The following is a 23,542-nucleotide window of genomic DNA, read 5'->3' on the forward strand; positions in this document are numbered from 1 at the left end:
GATCCGTTCTTTAATCTAATGCTAATATCCGTTTGTTAATCTAATGCTAAGATCCGTTCTTTAATCTAAATCTAATATCTGTTCTTTAATCTATTGCTAAGATCCATTTGTTAATATAATGCTAAGATCAGTTTGTTAATCTAATGCTAAGATCCATTTGTTGTAATCTAAATTTTTGCTTACAGAGAAGAGACCCAGGAAACGTAAGTTGTTATATTTGTAGAAATCTGTAGTTTGATGTTTCTAACCCTTTAACGATGATCTTCAGACAGCTCAGTCTCATAGTCAAAGGGAAATAACTCCCTTCACAAAATGTTTCATCCTTGTGCTTGCTTAATCAAATAAAAATAATTCCCTTCTAATGTGCTTGCCTAAAAAAAAAAAAAAAAAAAAAACTTTTCTTTTTTAAATTAGATCTAAGTGGTTAAATTTTTTAACTTGAAATACCACATACAAATTAAAAAAGAAAAGACAAACAAGCAAAATTTAAAAAAAAAATGTAAATCCTTTTCCTTTACAATCATGACCCTAGTGGTTGCTCTAATATATGTGTGCTTTCTGATTTCCTGGTAAAATACAATCACAATCATGTATTCAGTCATCAGCTTAAACCTTTCAAACATTACCATATTTGACCAAATTCAGCCTGGCTGTTTAATAAATTAAGAAATTTGAGGAGCTTTTTAAATGGGATTAGATATTTCACAAAGTTATTTATCATATATCATTTATGTTTTTATTTTACATTGAAGAAAAAAATTAATATTAGGTAAGGTTTCAATACTTACGGGCTGACGCTTATAGAGACAGGGTTGCTAATTTGGTCAAATATGGTATGTTTTAAAACATGAGCCAATAAAAGCTTTTTCTTCCAGCATGACTAAAATTTTGGGATTAAAGTTTGAATGCAGTCCAGCTTTATAATCGTGAGCTATGAATGTTATCATCAATACTTACTGAAAAGAGGGTAACTTTTAAAGGACTTAGCAAAAATTTATTCTGTAATGGCATATGACAGACTTATCTGCTCTTGTGGCTAGGTATTATTATGTCATATCTTTCTGAGGGTAATGTAAAAAAAAATATTGGAAAATCAAATAATTTTCACTCACAATGTTATGACATCATAATAAATACTGACACACAAGGGCAGACAACTCTATTAGTACACAGTGACAGAATATAGCTTAAAGATATTTGACTTTTACCTACGATAATAAGGTTCAGACTGTATTCTATCAATGTAGACAATTTCACAAGTATGATGTTTTACCAGTCTTGCATAATAATTCCATATTTCAGATTTAAAGGGCTGTAAATTTTGTATCCAGTTAATAAGACTAAATTTCTAACCAAATTTAAGCAAAATGCAGAATGGAGTGAAAAATTCTACCCAAGGAATCAAAGAATGAGTGTGAAGTAGAGGGGAATTAAATTCCTAAAACTCCTATTGACAGATCAAAACAGCAACATTCATATTGAAGGAAATTGTCTGACATTATTTTTATCAAGCTATTTTTGTTTAAATTTCACAATTTTTATTTTGTTGTAGTAAGTTAATTAAGGTTTTTTTTGCAGTATTCAAATTATGTGATTATTTATTCAGCTTAATTTGTAATGCTTTATGGTTGTGATGTAGTTCAGGCCAGGGAAACTGACACAAATGAAATGTTAAAAAGTTAAACGAAAAAAATTTTTTACAGTAATATTGTAACATGTTTATTGTTTGTATGGTGTTATATCTTTTATCTAACAGTAACACTCGCCCCAGATATGTTGTAATGAACTGTTCCAGTCTTTGAGCTAGAAGAATTCAAATGTGTTTTTAGGGGTGAACAATTGTTGAATCTACAATGGTTTCCTCTGTGTATCTAGCTAAACTGCATTCACTAGTATTGAACTAACAGCATAATAATTGCTTTTTAGCAGCATTTTTCATTTCATTGGTTAAAATTTCATTATATTTATATAATTCAATTTTGCTTGTTACGAGCATTTTCATTGGCTTAAAAATTTACTTTATCAGCCCATAAAGGAAAAAATGGCGTCGCCGTTTATAACGTTGCTTCTGATTGGCTGAGATGACGGCGTAATGATTTCATAGACAAAAGAGTCCCATAATGAATTTTGAATATTGAAGAGATTATCTTTAGTAAATTGAATTATAAGGATTAATTTGAATATATTTTTTATGTTATGGAGATATAACACAAAAATCTGAGTGTACTCTCATTATAGACCGCTTCGCGGTTTATTTAGAGTACACTCAGATTTTTGTGTTATATCTCCATAACATAAAAAATCTATTCAAGTTAATCCTTAATGAAACATTGTTTTGATACTTTTACTTGCTTAAATGGCGAAATTTAAGATAAACCAATTCATTTCCAGTTGACATATTTGTATGAATTTCATGTTGCTTTGTATTGTGTGTTGTATGTTAACACCAGATATGGCTTTACTCGGAGCTTTGTTATGAATTCTTTTCAGCTGCTCTGGCCACTTTCTAGGCATTTAATTAACTAGAGTTACCTCCCTTTGTTCCAAACTTGTCAGTACAAAGGGAAGTAACTCTGTCTTACTCTGATAGGTTAGCTATAGGAAATATAATTGTAGTGACATTTCTGGCTTACAATTATCCTTTACAAGATATTGTCTAATGTAAAAAAGTAACTACAATATGATGAATGGTTACATGTACAGTTCTTCTGAGGAGCCGACAGAACCACCCGCTGTAGAGACGTGAGTGCTACCATGGCAACTGTCTGGGTTATTTCCCTTTGTTGTAGATTTGTTATCCTTTTAGAAAAGTAAATAATTTCAAAATTAGTCTTTTCTCTCATTTACTAACCACATAGACAATATCATTTAAACAATATGATGAATACTTTTCATTTCTCCTGTAAATAAAGGGGAATTAACTCTGTTTTATCAAATGGAATGAAATTTTACAAGTGCTGAATTTATAATCTTCATTATGTTAAAATATAAGGGCTTTTGATCCACTTCCATTTATTTTGCTCGCACTCAGTTCATATTTCATACTCGATGTTTTGTATATGTTGTTTTTGGTCTGTACTGATTATTACATACATAAAGTAATTTGTTTCTGAGAAAATTCCTCTTCCTTCGTTTTTTCTCATATATCAACCAATGTCTGTTTCTGCATATAAACTAGTATAAAGAAAGTGAGGCATCTTATAAGTGATTTTTATATATATATAAAGGCTATGAAAACTTTTCATGAAAAATTCAAAAGATCCTTGTGTTTAGGACGTTTACTCATTTTCCAGTCAGTATAGAATTTAGAAATGGTTGATAATACAATGTGACACATGTTTGCAGATTGTTTTATCTGTGTCAATTATCATTAGATTTTAGATTTGATTTAGATCCAAATAAAAATATTAGGAAAAAAATCAATATTTGACAATACAATGAAATCATTGATATATTAATTGTATACTAAAATCCTTTCTTGTATCATCATTCTTTTACCAAAGTTAGATTAAAACAGGCTACATGTTATACCAATCAATCTAGGGAAGAAATCTGCTTACAAGGGCAATAACTCTTGAAAAGAAATACTTTTAGACTGAGTCACATTGTGTTTGGGTGTGGTAGTTAGGAACCTATAGTAAATTAGGAGTTTGATTGAGATATTGTGTGTGTGATAGCATCAGTAATAACACAAGAAATAATGTGTGTAAAGAACAAGTTATTCTGAACAAGTTAATTTTCATTGTCGACTGTTTGGACTAAAACTATCTGTTACAGGGTATATATATAACATGTTTTGTAGTATGAGATGCATAGAGCTTCATTTGTTAAAAAAACAATAATTGAGATACATCAATTATTCAAATAAAATATTATAAAACATATTTCAATGTAGTGTAAATTTCATTATAGAGAATATCTGAAATAAAATTCAATCTCATTATTCATACAACTTACGATATATGGAAATGTATCCATCCACGTTAAAGAACTAACTTTTAATGTCTTTACCAGAAGCCAGAACTGGCTTTCAACGATTCAACCCATTGATTGTTTGATTGATATAACTGTTACATATACAACAGTGTTTAGTTTAGACCTCCTGTCAATAGTTAATAGACTATATTACCTGGTTTTTAGGCAGAAATCAGTTGAGGAGACCAAAGTTGCTGTTAAGTAAGTCAACAGACCTTGTATGGAAGGTTTTCATTGGGTGTCCTTAGAATTTCAGATGGTGTTTTGATTGGTTAGAATTATTGAGATGAGAATTTTGATTGGCTAGTTAGTGACTCTCTTAACTGACATGGACATTGAATTGATGTGGACTGTCGAGGTGTTTTTCAAGTTTTGCTGATTTTCAACGACTTTCTCAAAGTGGTAGCTAGCTCCTATGGTAGATTTTTGGTATGTTTTTACTTGCATGATTTCTTGGTAAAGAAAGACTTTTTTATGGGGAGGATCTGCATGTTTTCTAGGGTTATTAATGCCTTTATCTTATGACAAATAGAATTATAATATCTAGTTTTTAGTCTCCAAAGATTTTTTTATTTTTATTTTCAAACGATGATTTCATTAAAAGTATTTGTGTTCAAATTACAACAAATTAAACATTTCTTATTTGCCTGCAGGCATAATTGATGAGATATTATATAAAAAGAAAGTCACTCTCGACTGTGGAGACAACATGTGGACCAATACATGGTTGTTACTTGTATACAGAGTAAGATTCATAATCTCTGATAATCTCATTGGCTACATTAGTTGTCCTAGTTACGGTGCTGTATTTGATCATGAATACCGTATCTGAACGCCAACATTGATATGCTGGGAATCATTTCCCTGGTGCTATAACTTCATCTTAGGTATTCCGAAATTACATTATTTTCACAGTTTAAATATTGTTAACTGTTAAATGTTTCGAACCATTAAAAGTTGTGAACCATTTTGTGAACGTTTGTAGGACTTGACTGTGTAAGAGGAAATGTAGGCTTTGTAACTTTGATCATTGGACTCATATATGTCTTTTTCTGTAGCTCCACGTGTGTCTGTGTTGTATGATTTTGCACTGTAGTGTTAGCATGCAGGTTTTTCAATAAAGGGAAGGAAATTTAAGGGGAAATAACTCTAAATGAGATTATTGAATTGTGTTATTGGGATTTGCAATAAAATGATATTTATATAATAATTGTATTGTATAAATGTGTGAGAATGTGGCTGTCATTGGTTCTTGTTTTGTTGATACATTTAACTTTAGATTTGACAAATCATTTGTTTCTCAATAGTTATGTTCATATTCTCATACAAGAAAATTAACAAAGACAATGTTTGTATAAAACATGTGTTGCAATGAAAAACAGGATTAAGTTCCAAACCACCAGTTCATATGATGTCTATGTATACTATAACATAGCATACATATGAACATTTGGTTTGTCCTTGTGAGTTTGCTATTTCATTGATTTGTTTTCTCTATGTGTTCCAGAAGTGGAGATGGAAATGAAGCCAAACTAGCGATGGAGGTAAGCTCATAGAGAAATTTAGTTTGAAAAGAATTTCATAATAGCAATTTTCATGGATCTTGTATTTGTAGCAAAAAATAAATCCTTGATATAATGATTAAGTGATGACCAGTCAGCCAAATTCACAAAAATTTAATTCTCTGTAAAATTCTTGTTTTTTTGTCAAAACTTCCCAAATTGTGAGCCGCTGAAATAACTGACTGTAGAGTAGGATTCTCCCTACCTTGAGGTAACAGCGTAGGTGAGAAAGTCTATGACGTTTTTATCATTAAATTATTTGTGACATTAACAGGAGGCCGCCAGGAAGAAGAAGGAGAAGGTCGAAAGTGAGATTGCTGAGTATGAAGAGATGAGACGGGAACAGCGTGAGAAAGAGGCTGACGACTTGGAACAACTTAGGCAGAAGAGGGTGAGTATTGTCGTTTAGAGGAACAACTTAGGCAGAAGAGGGTGAGTATTGTCGTTTAGAGGAACACCTTAGGCAGAAGAGGGTGAGTATTGTCGTTTAGAGGAACAACTTAGGTAGAAGAGGGTGAGTAGTGTCGTTTAGAGGAACAACTTAGGTAGAAGAGGGTGAGTAGTGTCGTTTAGAGGAATAACTTAGGTAGAAGAGGGTGAGTATTGTCGTTTAGAGGAATAACTTAGGTAGAAGAGGGTGAGTAGTGTCGTTTAGAGGAATAACTTAGATAGAAGAGGGTGAGTATTGTCGTTTAGAGGAACAACTTAGGCAGAAGAGGGTGAGTAGTGTCGTTTAGAGGAATAACTTAGGTAGAAGAAGGTGAGTATTTAAGGATTAACTTGAATAGATTTTTTATGTTATGGAGATATAACACAAAAATCTGAGTGTACTCTAAATAAACCGCGAAGCGGTTTATGATGAGAGTACACTCAGATTTTTGTGTTATATCTCCATAACATAAAAAATCTATTCAAATTAATCCTTATAATTCAATTTACTAAAGATAATCTCTTCAACATTTAAAATTCATTTTGGGACTCTTTTGTCTATGAAATTATTACGCCGTCATCTCAGCCAATCAGAAGCGACGTTACAAACGGCGACGCCATTTTTTCCTTTATGGGCTGATAAAGTAAATTTTTAAGCCAATGGAAATGCGCGTAACAAGCAACATTGAATTATTGTCGTTTAGAGGAATAACTTAGGTAGAAGAGGGTGAGTATTGTCGTTTAGAGGAATAACTTAGGTAGAAGAGGGTGAGTATTGTCGTTTAGAGGAATAACTTAGGTAGAAGAGGGTGAGTATTATCGTTTAGAGGAACAACTTAGGCAGAAGAGGGTGAGTAGTGTCGTTTAGAGGAATAACTTAGGTAGAAGAGGGTGAGTATTGTCGTTTAGAGGAATAACTTAGGTAGAAGAGGGTGAGTATTGTCGTTTAGAGGAATAACTTAGGTAGAAGAGGGTGAGTATTGTCGTTTAGAGGAATAACTTAGGTAGAAGAGGGTGAGTATTGTCGTTTAGAGGAACACCTTAAGCAGAAGAGGGTGAGTAGTGTCGTTTAGAGGAATAACTTAGGTAGAAGAGGGTGAGTATTGTCGTTTAGAGGAATAACTTAGGTAGAAGAGGGTGATTATTGTTGTTTAGAGGAACAACTTAGGCAGAAGAGGGTGAGTAGTGTCGTTTAGAGGAATAACTTAGGTAGAAGAGGGTGAGTATTGTCGTTTAGAGGAATAACTTAGGTAGAAGAGGGTGAGTATTGTCGTTTAGAGGAATAACTTAGGTAGAAGAGGGTGAGTATTGTCGTTTAGAGGAATAACTTAGGTAGAAGAGGGTGAGTATTGTCGTTTAGAGGAATAACTTAGGTAGAAGAGGGTGAGTATTGTCGTTTAGAGGAACACCTTAGGCAGAAGAGGGTGAGTATTGTCGTTTAGAGGAACACCTTAGGCAGAAGAGGGCAAGTATTGTCGTTTAGAGGAATAACTTAGGCAGAAGAGGGTGAGTATTGTCGTTTAGAGGAACACCTTAGGCAGAAGAGGGTGAGTAGTGTCGTTTAGAGGAATAACTTAGGTAGAAGAGGGTGAGTATTGTCGTTTAGAGGAATAACTTAGGCAGAAGAGGGTGAGTATTGTTGTTTAGAGGAACACCTTAGGCAGAAGAGGGTGAGTAGTGTCGTTTAGAGGAATAACTTAGGTAGAAGAGGGTGAGTAGTGTCGTTTAGAGGAATAACTTAGGTAGAAGAGGGTGAGTATTGTCGTTTAGAGGAATAACTTAGGTAGAGAAGAGGGTGAGTATTGTCGTTTAGAGGAATAACTTAGGTAGAAGAGGGTGAGTATTGTCGTTTAGAGGAATAACTTAGGTAGAAGAGGGTGAGTATTGTCGTTTAGAGGAATAACTTAGGTAGAAGAGGGTGAGTATTGTCGTTTAGAGGAATAACTTAGGTAGAAGAGGGTGGGTATTGTCGAGTAGAGGAATAACTTAGGTAGAAGAGGGTGAGTATTGTCGTTTAGAGGAATAACTTAGGTAGAAGAGGGTGAGTATTGTCGTTTAGAGGAATAACTTAGGCAGAAGAGGGTGAGTATTGTCGTTTAGAGGAACACCTTAGGCAGAAGAGGGTGAGTAGTGTCGTTTAGAGGAATAACTTAGGTAGAAGAGGGTGAGTATTGTCGTTTAGAGGAACAACTTAGGCAGAAGAGGGTGAGTATTGTCGTTTAGAGGAACACCTTAGTTCAGTCCTGTGGACAAATGCTAGGTGTATATGTACATGACTGGGGGCACGTGTGTGGTTCACACACTTTATATAGGGGACCAGTACCTGGTGTTGTATCTAAGCAGAGTTAAAACAAAATGGCGACTGGCCGTCCTTAGAAACACAAAAGGGTTGTCTCAGAAACGAATTGGAAAAAAACATTGAGAAAAAAAACTATAATTTTTTTTAATCTCAAATGTATACTTTTTAACTTGCATTATCAGCTCTAAGCTCCTCTCACTCTAGGTTTTTCACATATTATTGTGTTTTTCTCTGATTTTACATTTCATAATTGTTTTTTTGTTTTTTTTACAGGAACAAAGAAAGCAGGAGCGGATAGAGGAGGATAGACGGCTACAGGAGGTCAGAAAGGAGGAAGAGAAACGCCGAAAGGCCGAGGAGGTCAGTTAGGACAGTGGTCTAGTGGTCACTGATTATAATCTGGGGACAGTGGTGAAGTGGTCACTAATTATAATCTGGGGACAGTGGTGAAGTGGTCACAAATTATATTCTGAGGACAGTCATCAAGTAATCACAAATTGTAATCTGAGGACAGTAGTATAGATTTCACTGTTGTTGTACAGATTTGACTGTTGCACAGATTTGACAGATTTGACTGTTGTACAGATTTGACTGTTGTACAGATTTGACAGATTTGATTGTTGTATAGACTTGACAGATTTGACTGTTGTACAGATTTGACTGTTGTACAAATTTGACTGTTGTACATATTTGACTGTTATTCAGATTTGACTGTTGTACAAATTTGATTGTTGTATAGATTTGACTTGTAAAGATTTGGCAGTTGTTGTACAGATGTGACTGTTGTTGTACAGATTTGACTGTAGTACAAATTTGACAGATTTGACTGTAGAACAGATTTGACAGATTTGACTGTTGTACAGATTTGACAGATTTGACTGTTGTACAGATTTGACTGTTGTATAGATTTGACTGTTGTACAGATTTGACTGTTGTATAGATTTGACTATTGTACAGATTTGACTGTTTTACAGATTTGACTGTTGTATAGATTTGACTATTGTACAGATTTGACTGTTGTACAGATTTGACTGTTGTATAGATTTGACTGTTGTATAGATTTGACTGTTGTACAGATTTGACAGATTTGACTGTTGTACAGATTTGACTGTTGTATAGATTTGACTATTGTACAGATTTTACTGTTGTATAGATTTGACTGTTGTACAGATTTGACTGTTGTACAGATTTGACTGTTGTATAGATTTGACTATTGTACAGATTTTACTGTTGTATAGATTTGACTGTTGTACAGATTTGACTGTTGTACAGATTTGACTGTTGTATAGATTTGACTGTTGTACAGATTTGACTGTTGTACAAATTTGACAGATTTGACTGTTGAACAGATTTGACTGTTGTACAGATTTTACTGTTGTATAGATTTGACTATTTTACAGATTTGACAGATTGGCTGTTGTATAGATTTGACTGTAGTACAGATTTGAATCTGGTACAGATTTGACTGTTGTACAAATTTGATAAGATTTTACTGTTGTACAGATCTAGCTGTTGTACAGATTTGTGTGTTGTACATATTTGACTGTTATTCAGATTTGACTGTTGTACACATTTGATTGTTGTATAGATTTGACTTGTACAGATTTGGCAGTTGTTGTACAGATTTGACTGTTGTACAGATTTGACAGTAGTACAGATTTGACTGTTGTTGTACAGCTTTGACAGATTTGACTGTTGTACAGATTTGACTGTAGTACAAATTTGACGGATTTGACTTTAGAACAGATTTGACAGATTTGACTGTTGTACAGATTTGACTGTTGTACAGATTTGACTGTTGTACAGATTTGACTGTTGTATAGATTTGACTGTTGTACAGATTTGACAGATTTTACTGTTGTACAGATTTGACTGTTGTACAGATATGACAGATTTGGCTGTTGTACAGATTTGACTGTAGTACAAATTTGACAGATTTGACTGTTGTACAGATTTGACTGTTGTACAGATTTGACAGATTTTACTGTTGTACAGATTTGACTGTTGTACAGATTTGACAGATTTGGCTGTTGTACAGATTTGACTGTAGTACAAATTTGACAGATTTGACTGTAGAACAGATTTGACATATTTGACTGTTGTACAGATTTGACTGTTGTACAGATTTGACAGATTGGCTGTTGTATAGATTTGACAGATTTGGCTGTTGTATAGATTTGACTGTAGTACAGATTTGACAAATTTGACTGTTGTACAGATTTGACAGATTTGGCTGTTGTACAGATTTGACTGTAGTACAAATTTGACAGATTTGACTGTTGTATAGATTTGACTGTAGTACAGATTTGACAGATTTTACTGTTGTACAGATTTGACTGTTGTACAGATTTGACAGATTTGGCTGTTGTACAGATTTGACTGTAGTACAAATTTGACAGATTTGACTGTAGAACAGATTTGACATATTTGACTGTTGTACAGATTTGACTGTTGTACAGATTTGACAGATTGGCTGTTGTATAGATTTGACAGATTTGGCTGTTGTATAGATTTGACTGTAGTACAGATTTGACAAATTTGACTGTTGTACAGATTTGACAGATTTGGCTGTTGTACAGATTTGACTGTAGTACAAATTTGACAGATTTGACTGTTGTATAGATTTGACTGTAGTACAGATTTGACAGATTTGACTGTTGTACAGATTTGACAGATTTGGCTGTTGTATAGATTTGACTATTGTACAGATTTGACAGATTTAGCTGTTGTACAGATTTGACTGTAGTACAAATTTGACAGATTTGACTGTTGTATAGATTTGACTATTGTACAGATTTGACAGATTTGACTGTTGTACAGATTTGACATATTTGACTGTTGTACAGATTTGACAGATTTTACTGTTGTATAGATTTGACTATTGTACAGATTTGACAGATTGGCTGTTGTATAGATTTGACTATTGTACAGATTTGACAGATTGGCTGTTGTATAGATTTGACTGTAGTACAGATTTGAATCTGGTACAGATTTGACTGTTGTACAAATTTGAAAAGATTTTACTGTTGTACAGATTTGTCTGTTGTACATATTTGACTGTTATTCAGATTTGACTGTTGTACAAATTTGATTGTTGTATTGATCTGACTTTGATCAGATTTGACTGTTGTTGTACAGATTTGACTGTTGTACAAATTTGATAAGATTTGACTGTTGTACAGATTTGACTGTTGTTCAGATTTGACTGTTGTATAAATTTGACTGTTGTATGAATTTGACTGTTGTACAAATTTGATAAGATTTTACTGTTGTACAATTTTGACTGTTGTATAGATTTGACTATTGTATAGTTTTGACAGATTTAACTGTTGTACAGATTTTACTGTTGTACAGATTTTACTGTTGTACAGATTTGATTGTAGTACAAATTTAATTGGATTGACGGTTGTATACATTTTATAGATTTCACTGTAATTATGATTTGATTATGTCACAGGAGGAGAGGAAAAGGAAGAAACAAGAAGAGGAAAGGAAGAGAATTGAAGCCAAGAAGGCCAAACTGAGAGAAATGGAGGAGAGAAAAAAGGCATCTAAAACTCCTAACTTTGTCATTACAAAGAAAGGAGCTGCCAATTTGGTGAGTGGTGTAAAAAAAACTTTAGATAAAACTCCTAAAATTCAAACTTTGGATCAAACTTCCTAAAAGCCAAATTTTGGATCAAACTTCTCTAGGAATGGAGCTACACAATCTTTACAACTGGAAACGTGGCTTGAATTTATTTATGAAGTATTGACAAATTCTTCATTCTTTTCTAAAATGAACAAAACCCTTTTTCTTCAATAGTAACAACATTTGACAAACAAATTAACTCTTAACGAATCAACGATACAATTTAAATGGAATTGATATTTTACACGGAATACATGTAGTTGTTGTTTGTGTGTAGGAGGAGGCTAGTAAGGACATGGCTAAGTCTAAGGAACAGCTTGAGGAGGAGAAGAGAGCCATCCTCGCTCAGCGTATCCAGCCCCTTACAGTCGAGGGACTAGATCTGGCTGCACTGGCTGAGAAGGCCACCGAGCTTCACAACAAGATTAAGAACCTTGCTAATGACAAGTATGAGTTGGAGGAGCGCTTTAAGAGCCAGCAATATGATGTAAGTTCAAAAGGTCGCGTCTTTGGTGGGTAGGTTTTGTCATGTAGATACACGTATCTCCTACCTATACCAAGGCTGTCCTAAAATGGTATTATCACTGGCCATGATGTAAGTTCAAAAGGTCGCGTCCTTGGTGGGTAGGATTTGTAGATATCTCTTACCTATACCAATACCATTATAGTATAAGGTAATATACACTTCTCCATTATCCTCATTTCAATGTCCTTTTCCATTATCCTCAGTTCAATTTCGTTCTCTATTATTCTCATTTCAATGTCATATTTCATTGTCCTCATTTCAATGTCATATTTCATTATCCTCATTTCAATGTCATATTTCATTATCCTCATTTCAATGTCCTTTTCCATTATCCAGATGATTGAGCTGTCTGAGAGGGCTAGACAGATGAACAAGGGGCAAGTAATTCCTCAGGAATTTCTGTTGATGAAAACTCTTATTTAGATTAATTATTAATTGAGCCAATTTTCTTCAAAATTAAATAAAAATGAATGGCTCTTTAAATTGATTTGATATTGCTTAGTAGATTTTTGTAATAAGTTCGCTTTCAAAGCTCATACAGTGTAGATGTAAAAGTTGTTAATCAATGTGATCCAGAGGTATTCAAACAATCTCATTAGAATGGTTTTGTGAAAGATATTGTGAGAAGATAATCGAAAAATAAGAAAATGTATAAGTTTTAAGTAATTTGTACATTCTGTTTATAACATTGTATCTATTACAGAAAGAAGAGGGCTGTCCAGGTTGATGACTCGTAAGTATCCTCCACGGATTATCTCCCTTGTTATGGAATCAGTAATCTCCCTTACCTGAGGAATGACAGTTAAAGTTGTCAATATTGATAAACTTGATGTAAATTATACAACCTGTTTTGAATCTTCTGATTATACAAAAATTCTTTTCACTCCATAGAAGAGGAATATACATGTACATGATAATAAATGCTCCAAGTTTGCCATTGTTGACATTCCTAACATTCCTAACCAGTCAGATTTTCTGTAATTTGTTAATTAAAAACTTTGGGACCAATACCATACAGCAGATCATTTTTATGTAAATCAATATTTTCATGACTTTGAGTACATTTATAATTGATTTATTTCTCAATGATTTGAGGATGTGTCCAAAGATTAATGTACATGTACAGTACATATTAACTCTGGCCTATACTGTATGTAGGCAGTTGTGAATAGGGAGTTCGTTGCAAATCTATGAACTGTCACAAGTGTTGTAACAGGCTTATATACATTAATCAGATTGATAATGGGTGGAAAGATGCAAGTTTTAACTTTTTATATTTATTTACAGATTTGATCCCATGGCAGAAAAATACAGCAGTGCTCCCGTAAGTTTGTTGTCCAAAATTCTTCTGATAGAATGTTGACAGGTGTTCATAAAGTGGTGGCCAGAAACCATAGCTAAACATTAAACAAATAGTTTCCTCATAATGGCAATGAAATGTAGTTGTAAATGTCACTATTAGGCGAGGGTACATTGAAATTATATTTGTATAACCATTGAAAATATTAAAAACATTATGTTTCACAATATATGATACCTACTCTATTAGCTTATTAGGATTAAAATTTAATTAATCACATTTATGTTCGTGCATTTTTGGCTGATGGGAACATCTTTTGTTTTAAGTAAATTGATTTCTAAAAATAACTTACTAATATCAGATAATGACAATATGAAGTTTAAATTGTAGTTATATTTGAATGATACAGAATACTCAATTCAGTTAAATTTTTACAATGACTTTAAAAAGAATTGGACAACATTTAAACTTTTCAGCCAAAGATACAAGTTGCAAGTAAATTTGAACGTAATGTGGATAGACGCACATTTGATGAAAGGAAAAACTTGTTTAAGAAGGTAGGAATGTATGCTATATAATGATAAGATATATAATGGTATATCTCTTTTTTCTTTTCTCTCACTCTGCATCCATGTATCGGCACACCTGTAATCCTCGCACTGACAACGCACATAATTATACCGACTGCTGGGTCCTACCACAATACTCCGCTCCTTGGATATTCATATTGGTGGATATTTCATCAAAAATTGTACGGCCATGTTTCTCTCCTCGACTTACATACGTCACTGTGGAAACCTTGTCATGACTTCTAACTACATCAACATGATGGAAAATTTTCACCATCATTGCAATTTTTTTTTATAAAATGATGAATGTATAACCTGCATCAAATGGATTGAAAACAACAATCAATTGAAACGGCTATAAAATCTGGATAATGTGTGTGAACCCCGTACAGCCTAAAGTTCAGATGTACAGCAAATACGAGAGACACACCGACCTACGGTCGTATGGTAACAGAGTAGATTATTTCGAAACAAAAGCCAAACAAATAGAGTCAGAATTGGCAATTGGTAGGAAAAAGGAGGAAGACATCCTCAAAGAAATTGAAAATGAAGCAGCAGAATCTGAACCTGCTCCCGAGGCAGAGGCTGCTCCCGCCGCCGTCGAGGAGGAATAGAGGTCATCAGGTCAAGGTCATAGCCTAGGAGGTCAACAGGTGACCTATCGTTGTTGTGTGGTGTGGTGGAGTAGTTGTCACTAGAGCATGCTGTTACCTTGGAAACCTCATCCTCTCACATCATTCTAGCATATCCCTGTACATCACCAGGTAGCTGGTTACTATATATAGTAACACTTACTGTAACTAGGAGTTAAGCACAGTTTTAAAATATATTCTAACCAAAATTTACTGGTGAAAATGTTGCAGCTTGTACACTGGTTTCTATATTTGTGTCCTTTAATTACCCTGGGTGTTTATTGGATCACATACTGTAGATTAGTTAACTTGCATGTTTCAATTCTTTATTGTAAAAAAAATAAATTTGGATCAAAATGAGATTATTTCATTTCACTATTAGTAGAAGAAAATAAAAAAAAAAATAGTTCGCATGCATCATGGTGTGGTTAGATATCATTGCACGTTAAAGATGTCGTAGTTTATTTCATATTTCATCTTTTGCAAATGTTCGAATAAAAGTTTTTATAGAAACATTTTTGTATGTAGATACATATGTACATGTATGTTCATTACAAGATTATCTTAAGGTGTGTACCGTTTGCTCAAATTCTTAAAAGTAAATATTCAACTTATCTTGTCATGTTCATTGGAATGTCATTTCACTCCCATTCCTTCACTTACATTAGTCAAATAATCTTCTATTTGTTTTTTTATATTTCTGTGGTCAAATAATCTTTTGTTTGTTTGTTTGGGGTTTTTTTTGGCACAAAAAACCCAATATTTCAATATTAAAAATGATAAAACAGTCATCGCAAAAGTTAAAAAGGAGATGGAGAAAGAATTTGTAAGAAAACGGATATAGATACAGTGTGCAAAAAGAAAAATTTACTCGGTAGATGACATACATGTAGGTTTAATCAAGATACTTTATGATATGAAATATTAATTAGTGCTTTAATTTTGAATTTGTACAAAAAAAAATTGAGTTGTAAATAAGTTGATTACATTTTATGAATTTTTTTTTTAATTAATGAATTAAGAAAATATAGTTTTTAATTAATTTCTAATTCTCTTGAACTTTTTTACTTTCAGATTGAGTCATAGATGTTGAAATAAACACCATGTGTATCGTTGTCAGAGGGTGTGTTACATGGCGTAGCTTGAGACAGCAAATGTGTGTGATTTCATCCTAGTCACCATAGTAACGACAACTGTTGTCGTTAGCAACAGTGAAACATTTGTTGTCAGTAGCAACAGTGGATCATTCATTAGTTAACCCATCATAATGGTATTAGAGATAAGAACCAATGGTCGCCACCAGAAACCTTATCCCTTTGGCCATAAATGTATAAAGCTTGTAATTTTGTTTCCTCTTAATCTAATTAATTATTTAATTTTGTGCAGTAGATAACTATTTAAAAGTTCTAGATTATTTCTTCCCTTTTCTTTAAAAAAATGAACAGCGGCTCCTCAGAAAACGGAAGGTATATATAGAACTTTTGCATTTTCGGTTGTATATTTTTTCTTTCCATATTTTGCCCATTTTATAGAAACCATTTTCTGCGGAAAGATCACGCTGACACAGTAGGCTGAACCTAGAGGCTGGTCCCAGCACCATGGCGGTCTAGCTGTACTAAAGGATAGTCCCTCGTGTTATATTTAATATATAATAAAGATAAAAGGCTTGACTATCCCGTCATCTATCCGAGTTGTTTGTTGTCATTTTGTCTCAATTACCTTGATCTAAGTGTCAATATTGAATATCTGGCATATGCCTAGTGCAGATATTTTAACAAATCATATACGATGTTGCATTAAAACAATCAATATTTTAAAAACAAGAGGCCACATGGGCCTTAATGGTCATAGGACTGTATTGGCACAAAACAACAGGGTTTTGACGACTTCGACTTCAAAAGTAGGCCAAATTTATTCATTTGAACAATCACAGTAGCCCTTCATCCTAGTATGCTACAGGCCCAATATACCATATTCGACCCAACAAGCGCCCACATCTCTGTAAACGCCTCTCCCCTTTTTACCGGTACTTCGAATTAAATACAGACTGAAAATATGAAATTTTTGATGGTTTCCTTACGGTTTTGTTTTTACTTCCTTTGCTGAATAATTTTATGAAGGGTTAGTGCAAATTTGTTTCTATTAAGCGCCACTTTAAATGTCTCGATTTTTAAGCGCCCTGGGCACTTATTGGGTTGAATACGGTAGGTACTTTAGGCCTCTTAGTTATTGACAAGAAGTTGTTTCAAGATTTAAACGTATTTGAACCCTGTGACATTGAATGAAGGTCAAGGTCATTAATTTGAAATAACTCGATAGCCCTTCATCTCAGCATGCTACACGCCATCAGTACACCAGGCCTTTCGGTTGTTGAGAAGAAGTCGTTTAAATAAAAGGTTACGGGTCTATAACACTGCAATGAATAGGAAAAACAAAAGGCACAGAGGACCTGCAACAATGGCACCGCGAAATACCTTTCCATTGAAACACTTAGGAATTTTATAACAAAGGGAGTCTACACATGAATAAATCAGCTTTCCAAATTCAAGATGGATACATATGGAACAGAATTGCAAGTCTAATTTTAATTACAAATCAGTAAGTCTTCCTGTTTTCTGTTCGGCCCAAAATTGCAATACATTGTATGCATAACTACTTATAGGCACCGAGTCTATGGCAGGACTATGCATACTTTGGGCCCTTATTGTCCCCCAAATCAATCAATTTTCCACCTAAGTGATACATAATTAAGCTATTATATTTAATATTTGGATAATCTCCGAGGTATATAAGATGGTAGTTATCTATTATTACAGTTCTAGTTGCCATGGTAACCAACCGAAATTTGCATAAATTGGACGAAATATTGCCATTTTTATAGTTTTTTTTCTACATGAAACAATAGAGCGTAATCTTCTTCAAGAAATTAGACATTTACTGTGAATATGCAGGCACTTCAAAATCAGATGCTTCTTTAGAAGAAATACAGAGTTGTTCAAGGATGCGCTCTATGGTTTCTAGAAGAAAGACGTGGCAAAAATTGGACAAAATGGACTAAAATCAAACAAACACAATTGTAAATAACAGGTTTGACAAATTAATAATTGGGAAAAAGTCTATACAAGTGACTTTGTTTTAACATTGATGTAGTTTTATATATCGCCCAACGCTAAGTACTGTTTATTTTGATGACTATTATTAAGTTTCAGATGCCATATCTGATGCTAAAGCAAACCAGAAGATTTAATAGCCAGAAACAGAAATACAAGAAATTATGACAATGCACAAATAGCCAGAAACATAGAAATATCAGAAACAAGGAACAATGCACAAATAGCCAGAAACATAGAAATCTCAGAAATAAGGAACAATGCACGAGTAACAGAAACATCGAAATATCAGAAATATCATTATTAATTTCTGGTTTTATAGATTTTACATTTTGAAGATTGTAGGAGGCAATAGTTTCCCTATCAGTTATTGCTTAGTCCTTGTCAAAATGTTGATGCTTGTTTTTTCACTCGTGAAGTAAAACTTACAGACACACAAACGTATAACTGGGCAGAAATCTGACTTTCAGTGATAGAAGGTAGAAGACCGAAATACATTGCCGGAAATGTCAATACAGCCGTTTATTTTATCCATCGATTTGATATATCAGATTCGTTAAAGACAAAAAATAGAATACTTTAATTAGTATTAACATTGGAAATGGATTGTGAAGAACTAACGTTTGATATCAACATATCGTTTGACATTTGATAAATATCAGGCGATGTTTTATAAGCATCATTGATGCTTGCTTTATCTATTTACGCATATTTACATGAAATAGGTGAAAATGATTTTTATTTACTTTTTTAATTAGATTTTAAAATTAAAATTCGACTTGTAATTCCGCTCCACTACAGTACACACGACTGAATTAGAAAGAGTTACCTCCCTTAGAACAAGAACCGACATCTCAATATGGGTCTAAACTTTACAATTCACGTACTTTGTCTAGTACACATATGCATTCATCGATTAAAAAACTACGAAAAACAATGTAAATATTTAATTACAGTCTAATAAGTACATTTAATATTGATCAGACAAAGCGTCCGAGAATACACTAACCACGCCTGCCTACATGTAGCTATGTGATGAAAGGGCCGGAACAAATCCCTTCTGGTCCCGAATTAAATATGTGCGGACTCCAAACCTAGCCCCTTTTATCGAGCCGTTTGTCATTTGTCCTCTGTATAAGGTGGACACATCGGATCGCCATTTCCATAAATCTGTAATTAATTTGTCCCCGTCCGCCTTTATGAACAGCACGTCCCGACATGGAGTATTTTCAAATTCATGATTAAACCTTTTTTCCCTGTGTTATCAATAAGGTTGACAAATTGTCACTTCCTGTGCTAGCAGTGGAATCCGTGTTTGTTAAAACAACAAAGCAAAACCGCCTCAAAGATATCGTTTTATTTAAACCGGTATCAACAAACCCTTCTAAATCGTTGTGTATCTATATTTCCCTTTCAATTAGGGAATTTCAATGTTCAAACATTGGGCATCTTTTTGAACGCGATTAATCAATCAAAGATGCATTGAAATAGTGTTATTGGTGTGAGCATGGTATGAATACAGATTTCTGGATTACAGTAAAAGGGTACTAAATGACTCTCTTCACGAACGTTTTTCTTGATAAATTCGGCTTACAAAAAAGTTATCTCAGAATGTCAAACTAAGCTGGATTGGTCAGAGGCATCTGGCGAAAAGAAAAGAAAGCCAAACCCACTCTGAACAGTTTTTGTTACCGTGTGTTCACGTATATTTTCCACAAACCTGCTCCATTTTTGTTGTTTTGTAAGACGTGGCGTTACTACTAAATATCAAGTAGGACTTATACAAAACATTCATAAAATTACAGAAAGAAATGGACTTCAAAATCGGTGTTCCTTTAAAAAGTTACAGTCACACATGTACATGACGTATGTACCCATCAAAATACACTGTACATGTATGACTATATATACATATGTATACATAAAAGTTACATGTCATATGTAACCCATATACATATGTTCCATTAAAAAGTTACAGTCACACATGTACATGTATGTAACTATATATACATATGTACCTCAAAAGTTACAGTCACACATGTACATGTATGTAACTATATATACATATGTATCCATTAAAAGTTACAGTCACACATGTACATGTATGTAACTATATATACATATGTATCCATTAAAAGTTACAGTCACACATGTACATGTATGTAACTATATATACATATGTATCCATTAAAAGTTACAGTCACACATGTACATGTATGTAAACTATATATACATATGTATCCATTAAAAGTTACAGTCAACATGTACATGTATGTAACTATATATATATGTACCCATTAAAAGTTACAGTCACATTACATGTATGTAACCTATATATGTACCCATTCCATAAAAGTTACAGTCATACATGTATGTAACCATATATATACCATTAAAAGTTACAGTCATACATGTATGTAACCATATATAATACCCATTAAAAGTTACAGTCATACACTATGTAACCATATATATATACCCATTAAAAGTTACAGTCATACACGTATGTAACCATATATATATACCATTAAAAGTTACAGTCATACACGTATGTAACCATATATATATACCCCATTAAAAGTTACAGTCATACACGTATGTAACCATATATATACCCATTAAAAGTTACAGTCATACACGTATGTAACCATATATATATACCCATTAAAAGTTACAGTCATACACGTATGTAACCATTATATATACCCATTAAAAGTTACAGTCATACACGTATGTAACCATATATATATCCCATTAAAAGTTACAGTCATACACGTATGTAACCATGTATATATACCCATTAAAAGTTACAGTCATACACGTATGTAACCATGTATATATCCATTAAAAGTTACATATATACCCATTAAAAGTTACAGTCATACACGTATGTAACCATATATATATACCCATTAAAAGTTACAGTCATACACGTATGTAACCATATATATATACCCATTAAAAGTTACAGTCATACACGTATGTAACCATATATATACCCATTAAAAGTTACAGTCATACACGTATGTAACCATATATATACCCATTAAAAGTTACAGTCATACACGTATGTAACCACTATATAACCATAAAGTTACAGTATACACGTATGTATATACCATATATATACACCCATTAAAAGTTACAGTCATACACGTATGTAACCATGTATATACCCATTAAAAGTTACAGTCATACACGTATGTAACCATATATATACCCATTAAAAGTTACAGTCATACACGTATGTAACCATGTATATACCCATTAAAAGTTACAGTCATACACGTATGTAACCATATATATATACCCATTAAAAGTTACAGTCATACACGTATGTAACCATATATATATATATATATACCCATTAAAAGTTACAGTCATACACGTATGTAACCATATATATATACCCATTAAAAGTTACAGTCATACACGTATGTAACCATATATAACCATATATATACCATTAAAAGTTACAGTCATACACGTATGTAACCATATATATATACCCATTAAAAGTTACAGTCATACACGTATGTAACCATATATATATACCCATTAAAAGTTACAGTCATACACGTATGTAACCATATATATATACCCATTAAAAGTTACAGTCATACACGTATGTAACCATATATATATACCCATTAAAAGTTACAGTCATACACGTATGTAACCATATATATATACCCATTAAAAGTTACAGTCATACACGTATGTAACCATAATATATAATACCCATTAAAAGTTACAGTCATACACGTATGTAACCATATATATACCCATAAAAGTTACAGTCATACACGTATGTAACCATATATATAACCATTTAAAAGTTACAGTCATACACGTACAGTATGTAACCATATATATATACCCATTAAAAGTTACAGTCATACACGTATGTAACCATATATATATACCCATTAAAAGTTACAGTCATACACGTATGTAACCATATATATATACCCATTAAAAGTTACAGTCATACACGTATGTAACCATATATATACCCATTAAAAGTTACAGTCATACACGTATGTAACCATATATATATCCATTAAAAGTTACATATATACCCATTAAAAGTTACAGTCATACACGTATGTAACCATGTATATACCCATTAAAAGTTACAGTCATACACGTATGTAACCATATATATATACCCATTAAAAGTTACAGTCATACACGTATGTAACCATATATATATACCCATTAAAAGTTACAGTCATACACATGTATGTAACATATATAGTATCCCATTAAAAGTTACATACCAGTCTACACGTATGTAACCATATATATACCCATTAAAAGTTACAGTCATACACGTATGTAACCATATATATATACCCATTAAAAGTTACAGTCATACACGTATGTAACCATGTATATACCCATTAAAAGTTACAGTCATACACGTATGTAACCATATATATACCCATTAAAAGTTACAGTCATACACGTATGTAACCATATATATACCCATTAAAAGTTACAGTCATACACGTATGTAACCATGTATATACCCATTAAAAGTTACAGTCATACACGTATGTAACCATATATATATACCCATTAAAAGTTACAGTCATACACGTATGTAACCATATATATACCCATTAAAAGTTACAGTCATACACGTATGTAACCATATATATATACCCATTAAAAGTTACAGTCATACACGTATGTAACCATATATATATACCCATTAAAAGTTACAGTCATACACGTATGTAACCATATATATATACCCATTAAAGTTACAGTCATACACGTATGTAACCATTATATACCCATTAAAAGTTACAGTCATACACGTATGTAACCATATATATACCCATTAAAAGTTACAGTCATACACGTATGTAACCATATATATATACCCATTAAAAGTTACAGTCATACACGTATGTAACCATATATATATATACCCATTAAAAGTTACAGTCATACACGTATGTAACCATATATATACCCATTAAAAGTTACAGTCATACACGTATGTAACATATATATATATACCCATTAAAAGTTACAGTCATACACGTATGTAACCATATATATAACCATTATACAATTATATATACCCATTAAAAGTTACAGTCATACACGTATGTAACCAACATATACCCATTAAAGTTACAGTCATCACGTATGTAATATATATACCCATTAAAAGTTACAGTCATACACGTATGTAACCATATATATACCCATTAAAAGTTACAGTCATACACGTATGTAACCATATATATATATACCCATTAAAAGTTACAGTCATACACGTATATAACCATATATATATATATATATACCCATTAAAAGTTACAGTCATACACGTATGTAACCATATATATATACCCATTAAAAGTTACAGTCATACACGTATGTAACCATATATATACCCATTAAAAGTTACAGTCATACACGTATGTAACCATATATATATACCCATTAAAAGTTACAGTCATACACGTATGTAACCATATATATACCC

At 32.8% G+C, this 23,542-nt stretch overlaps 1 protein-coding gene across 14 annotated transcripts in view; it reads left to right on the forward strand.

Moving 5' to 3' along the window:
- The window catches only part of LOC138330428 (troponin T, skeletal muscle-like), a 36,952-nt gene extending 20,344 nt beyond the window's left edge, over positions 1 to 16,608 (forward strand). For 3 of the 14 annotated variants that reach the window (XM_069278039.1, XM_069278038.1, XM_069278037.1), the window contains 13 exons: positions 186 to 203; positions 2,704 to 2,742; positions 4,141 to 4,176; positions 5,483 to 5,519; positions 5,812 to 5,928; positions 8,539 to 8,625; positions 11,723 to 11,863; positions 12,174 to 12,383; positions 12,759 to 12,803; positions 13,130 to 13,155; positions 13,710 to 13,746; positions 14,684 to 14,944; positions 15,998 to 16,608. In XM_069278039.1, the coding sequence (XP_069134140.1) occupies positions 186 to 203; positions 2,704 to 2,742; positions 4,141 to 4,176; positions 5,483 to 5,519; positions 5,812 to 5,928; positions 8,539 to 8,625; positions 11,723 to 11,863; positions 12,174 to 12,383; positions 12,759 to 12,803; positions 13,130 to 13,155; positions 13,710 to 13,746; positions 14,684 to 14,905 (1,015 nt within the window). In that variant the 3' untranslated portion in view covers positions 14,906 to 14,944; positions 15,998 to 16,608. Of the gene's footprint in view, positions 1 to 185; positions 204 to 2,703; positions 2,743 to 4,140; positions 4,177 to 5,482; positions 5,520 to 5,811; positions 5,929 to 8,538; positions 8,626 to 11,722; positions 11,864 to 12,173; positions 12,384 to 12,758; positions 12,804 to 13,129; positions 13,156 to 13,709; positions 13,747 to 14,683; positions 15,056 to 15,997 lie in introns of all 14 variants that reach the window. The other 11 variants (XM_069278046.1, XM_069278044.1, XM_069278045.1 and 8 more) reach the window with 5 other exon arrangements.
- Positions 16,609 to 23,542: the final 6,934 nt, after the last annotated feature.

The sequence above is a fragment of the Argopecten irradians genome, chromosome 8 (genome assembly GCF_041381155.1).
Source record: "Argopecten irradians isolate NY chromosome 8, Ai_NY, whole genome shotgun sequence".
Classification (NCBI taxonomy): Eukaryota; Metazoa; Mollusca; class Bivalvia; order Pectinida; family Pectinidae; genus Argopecten; species Argopecten irradians.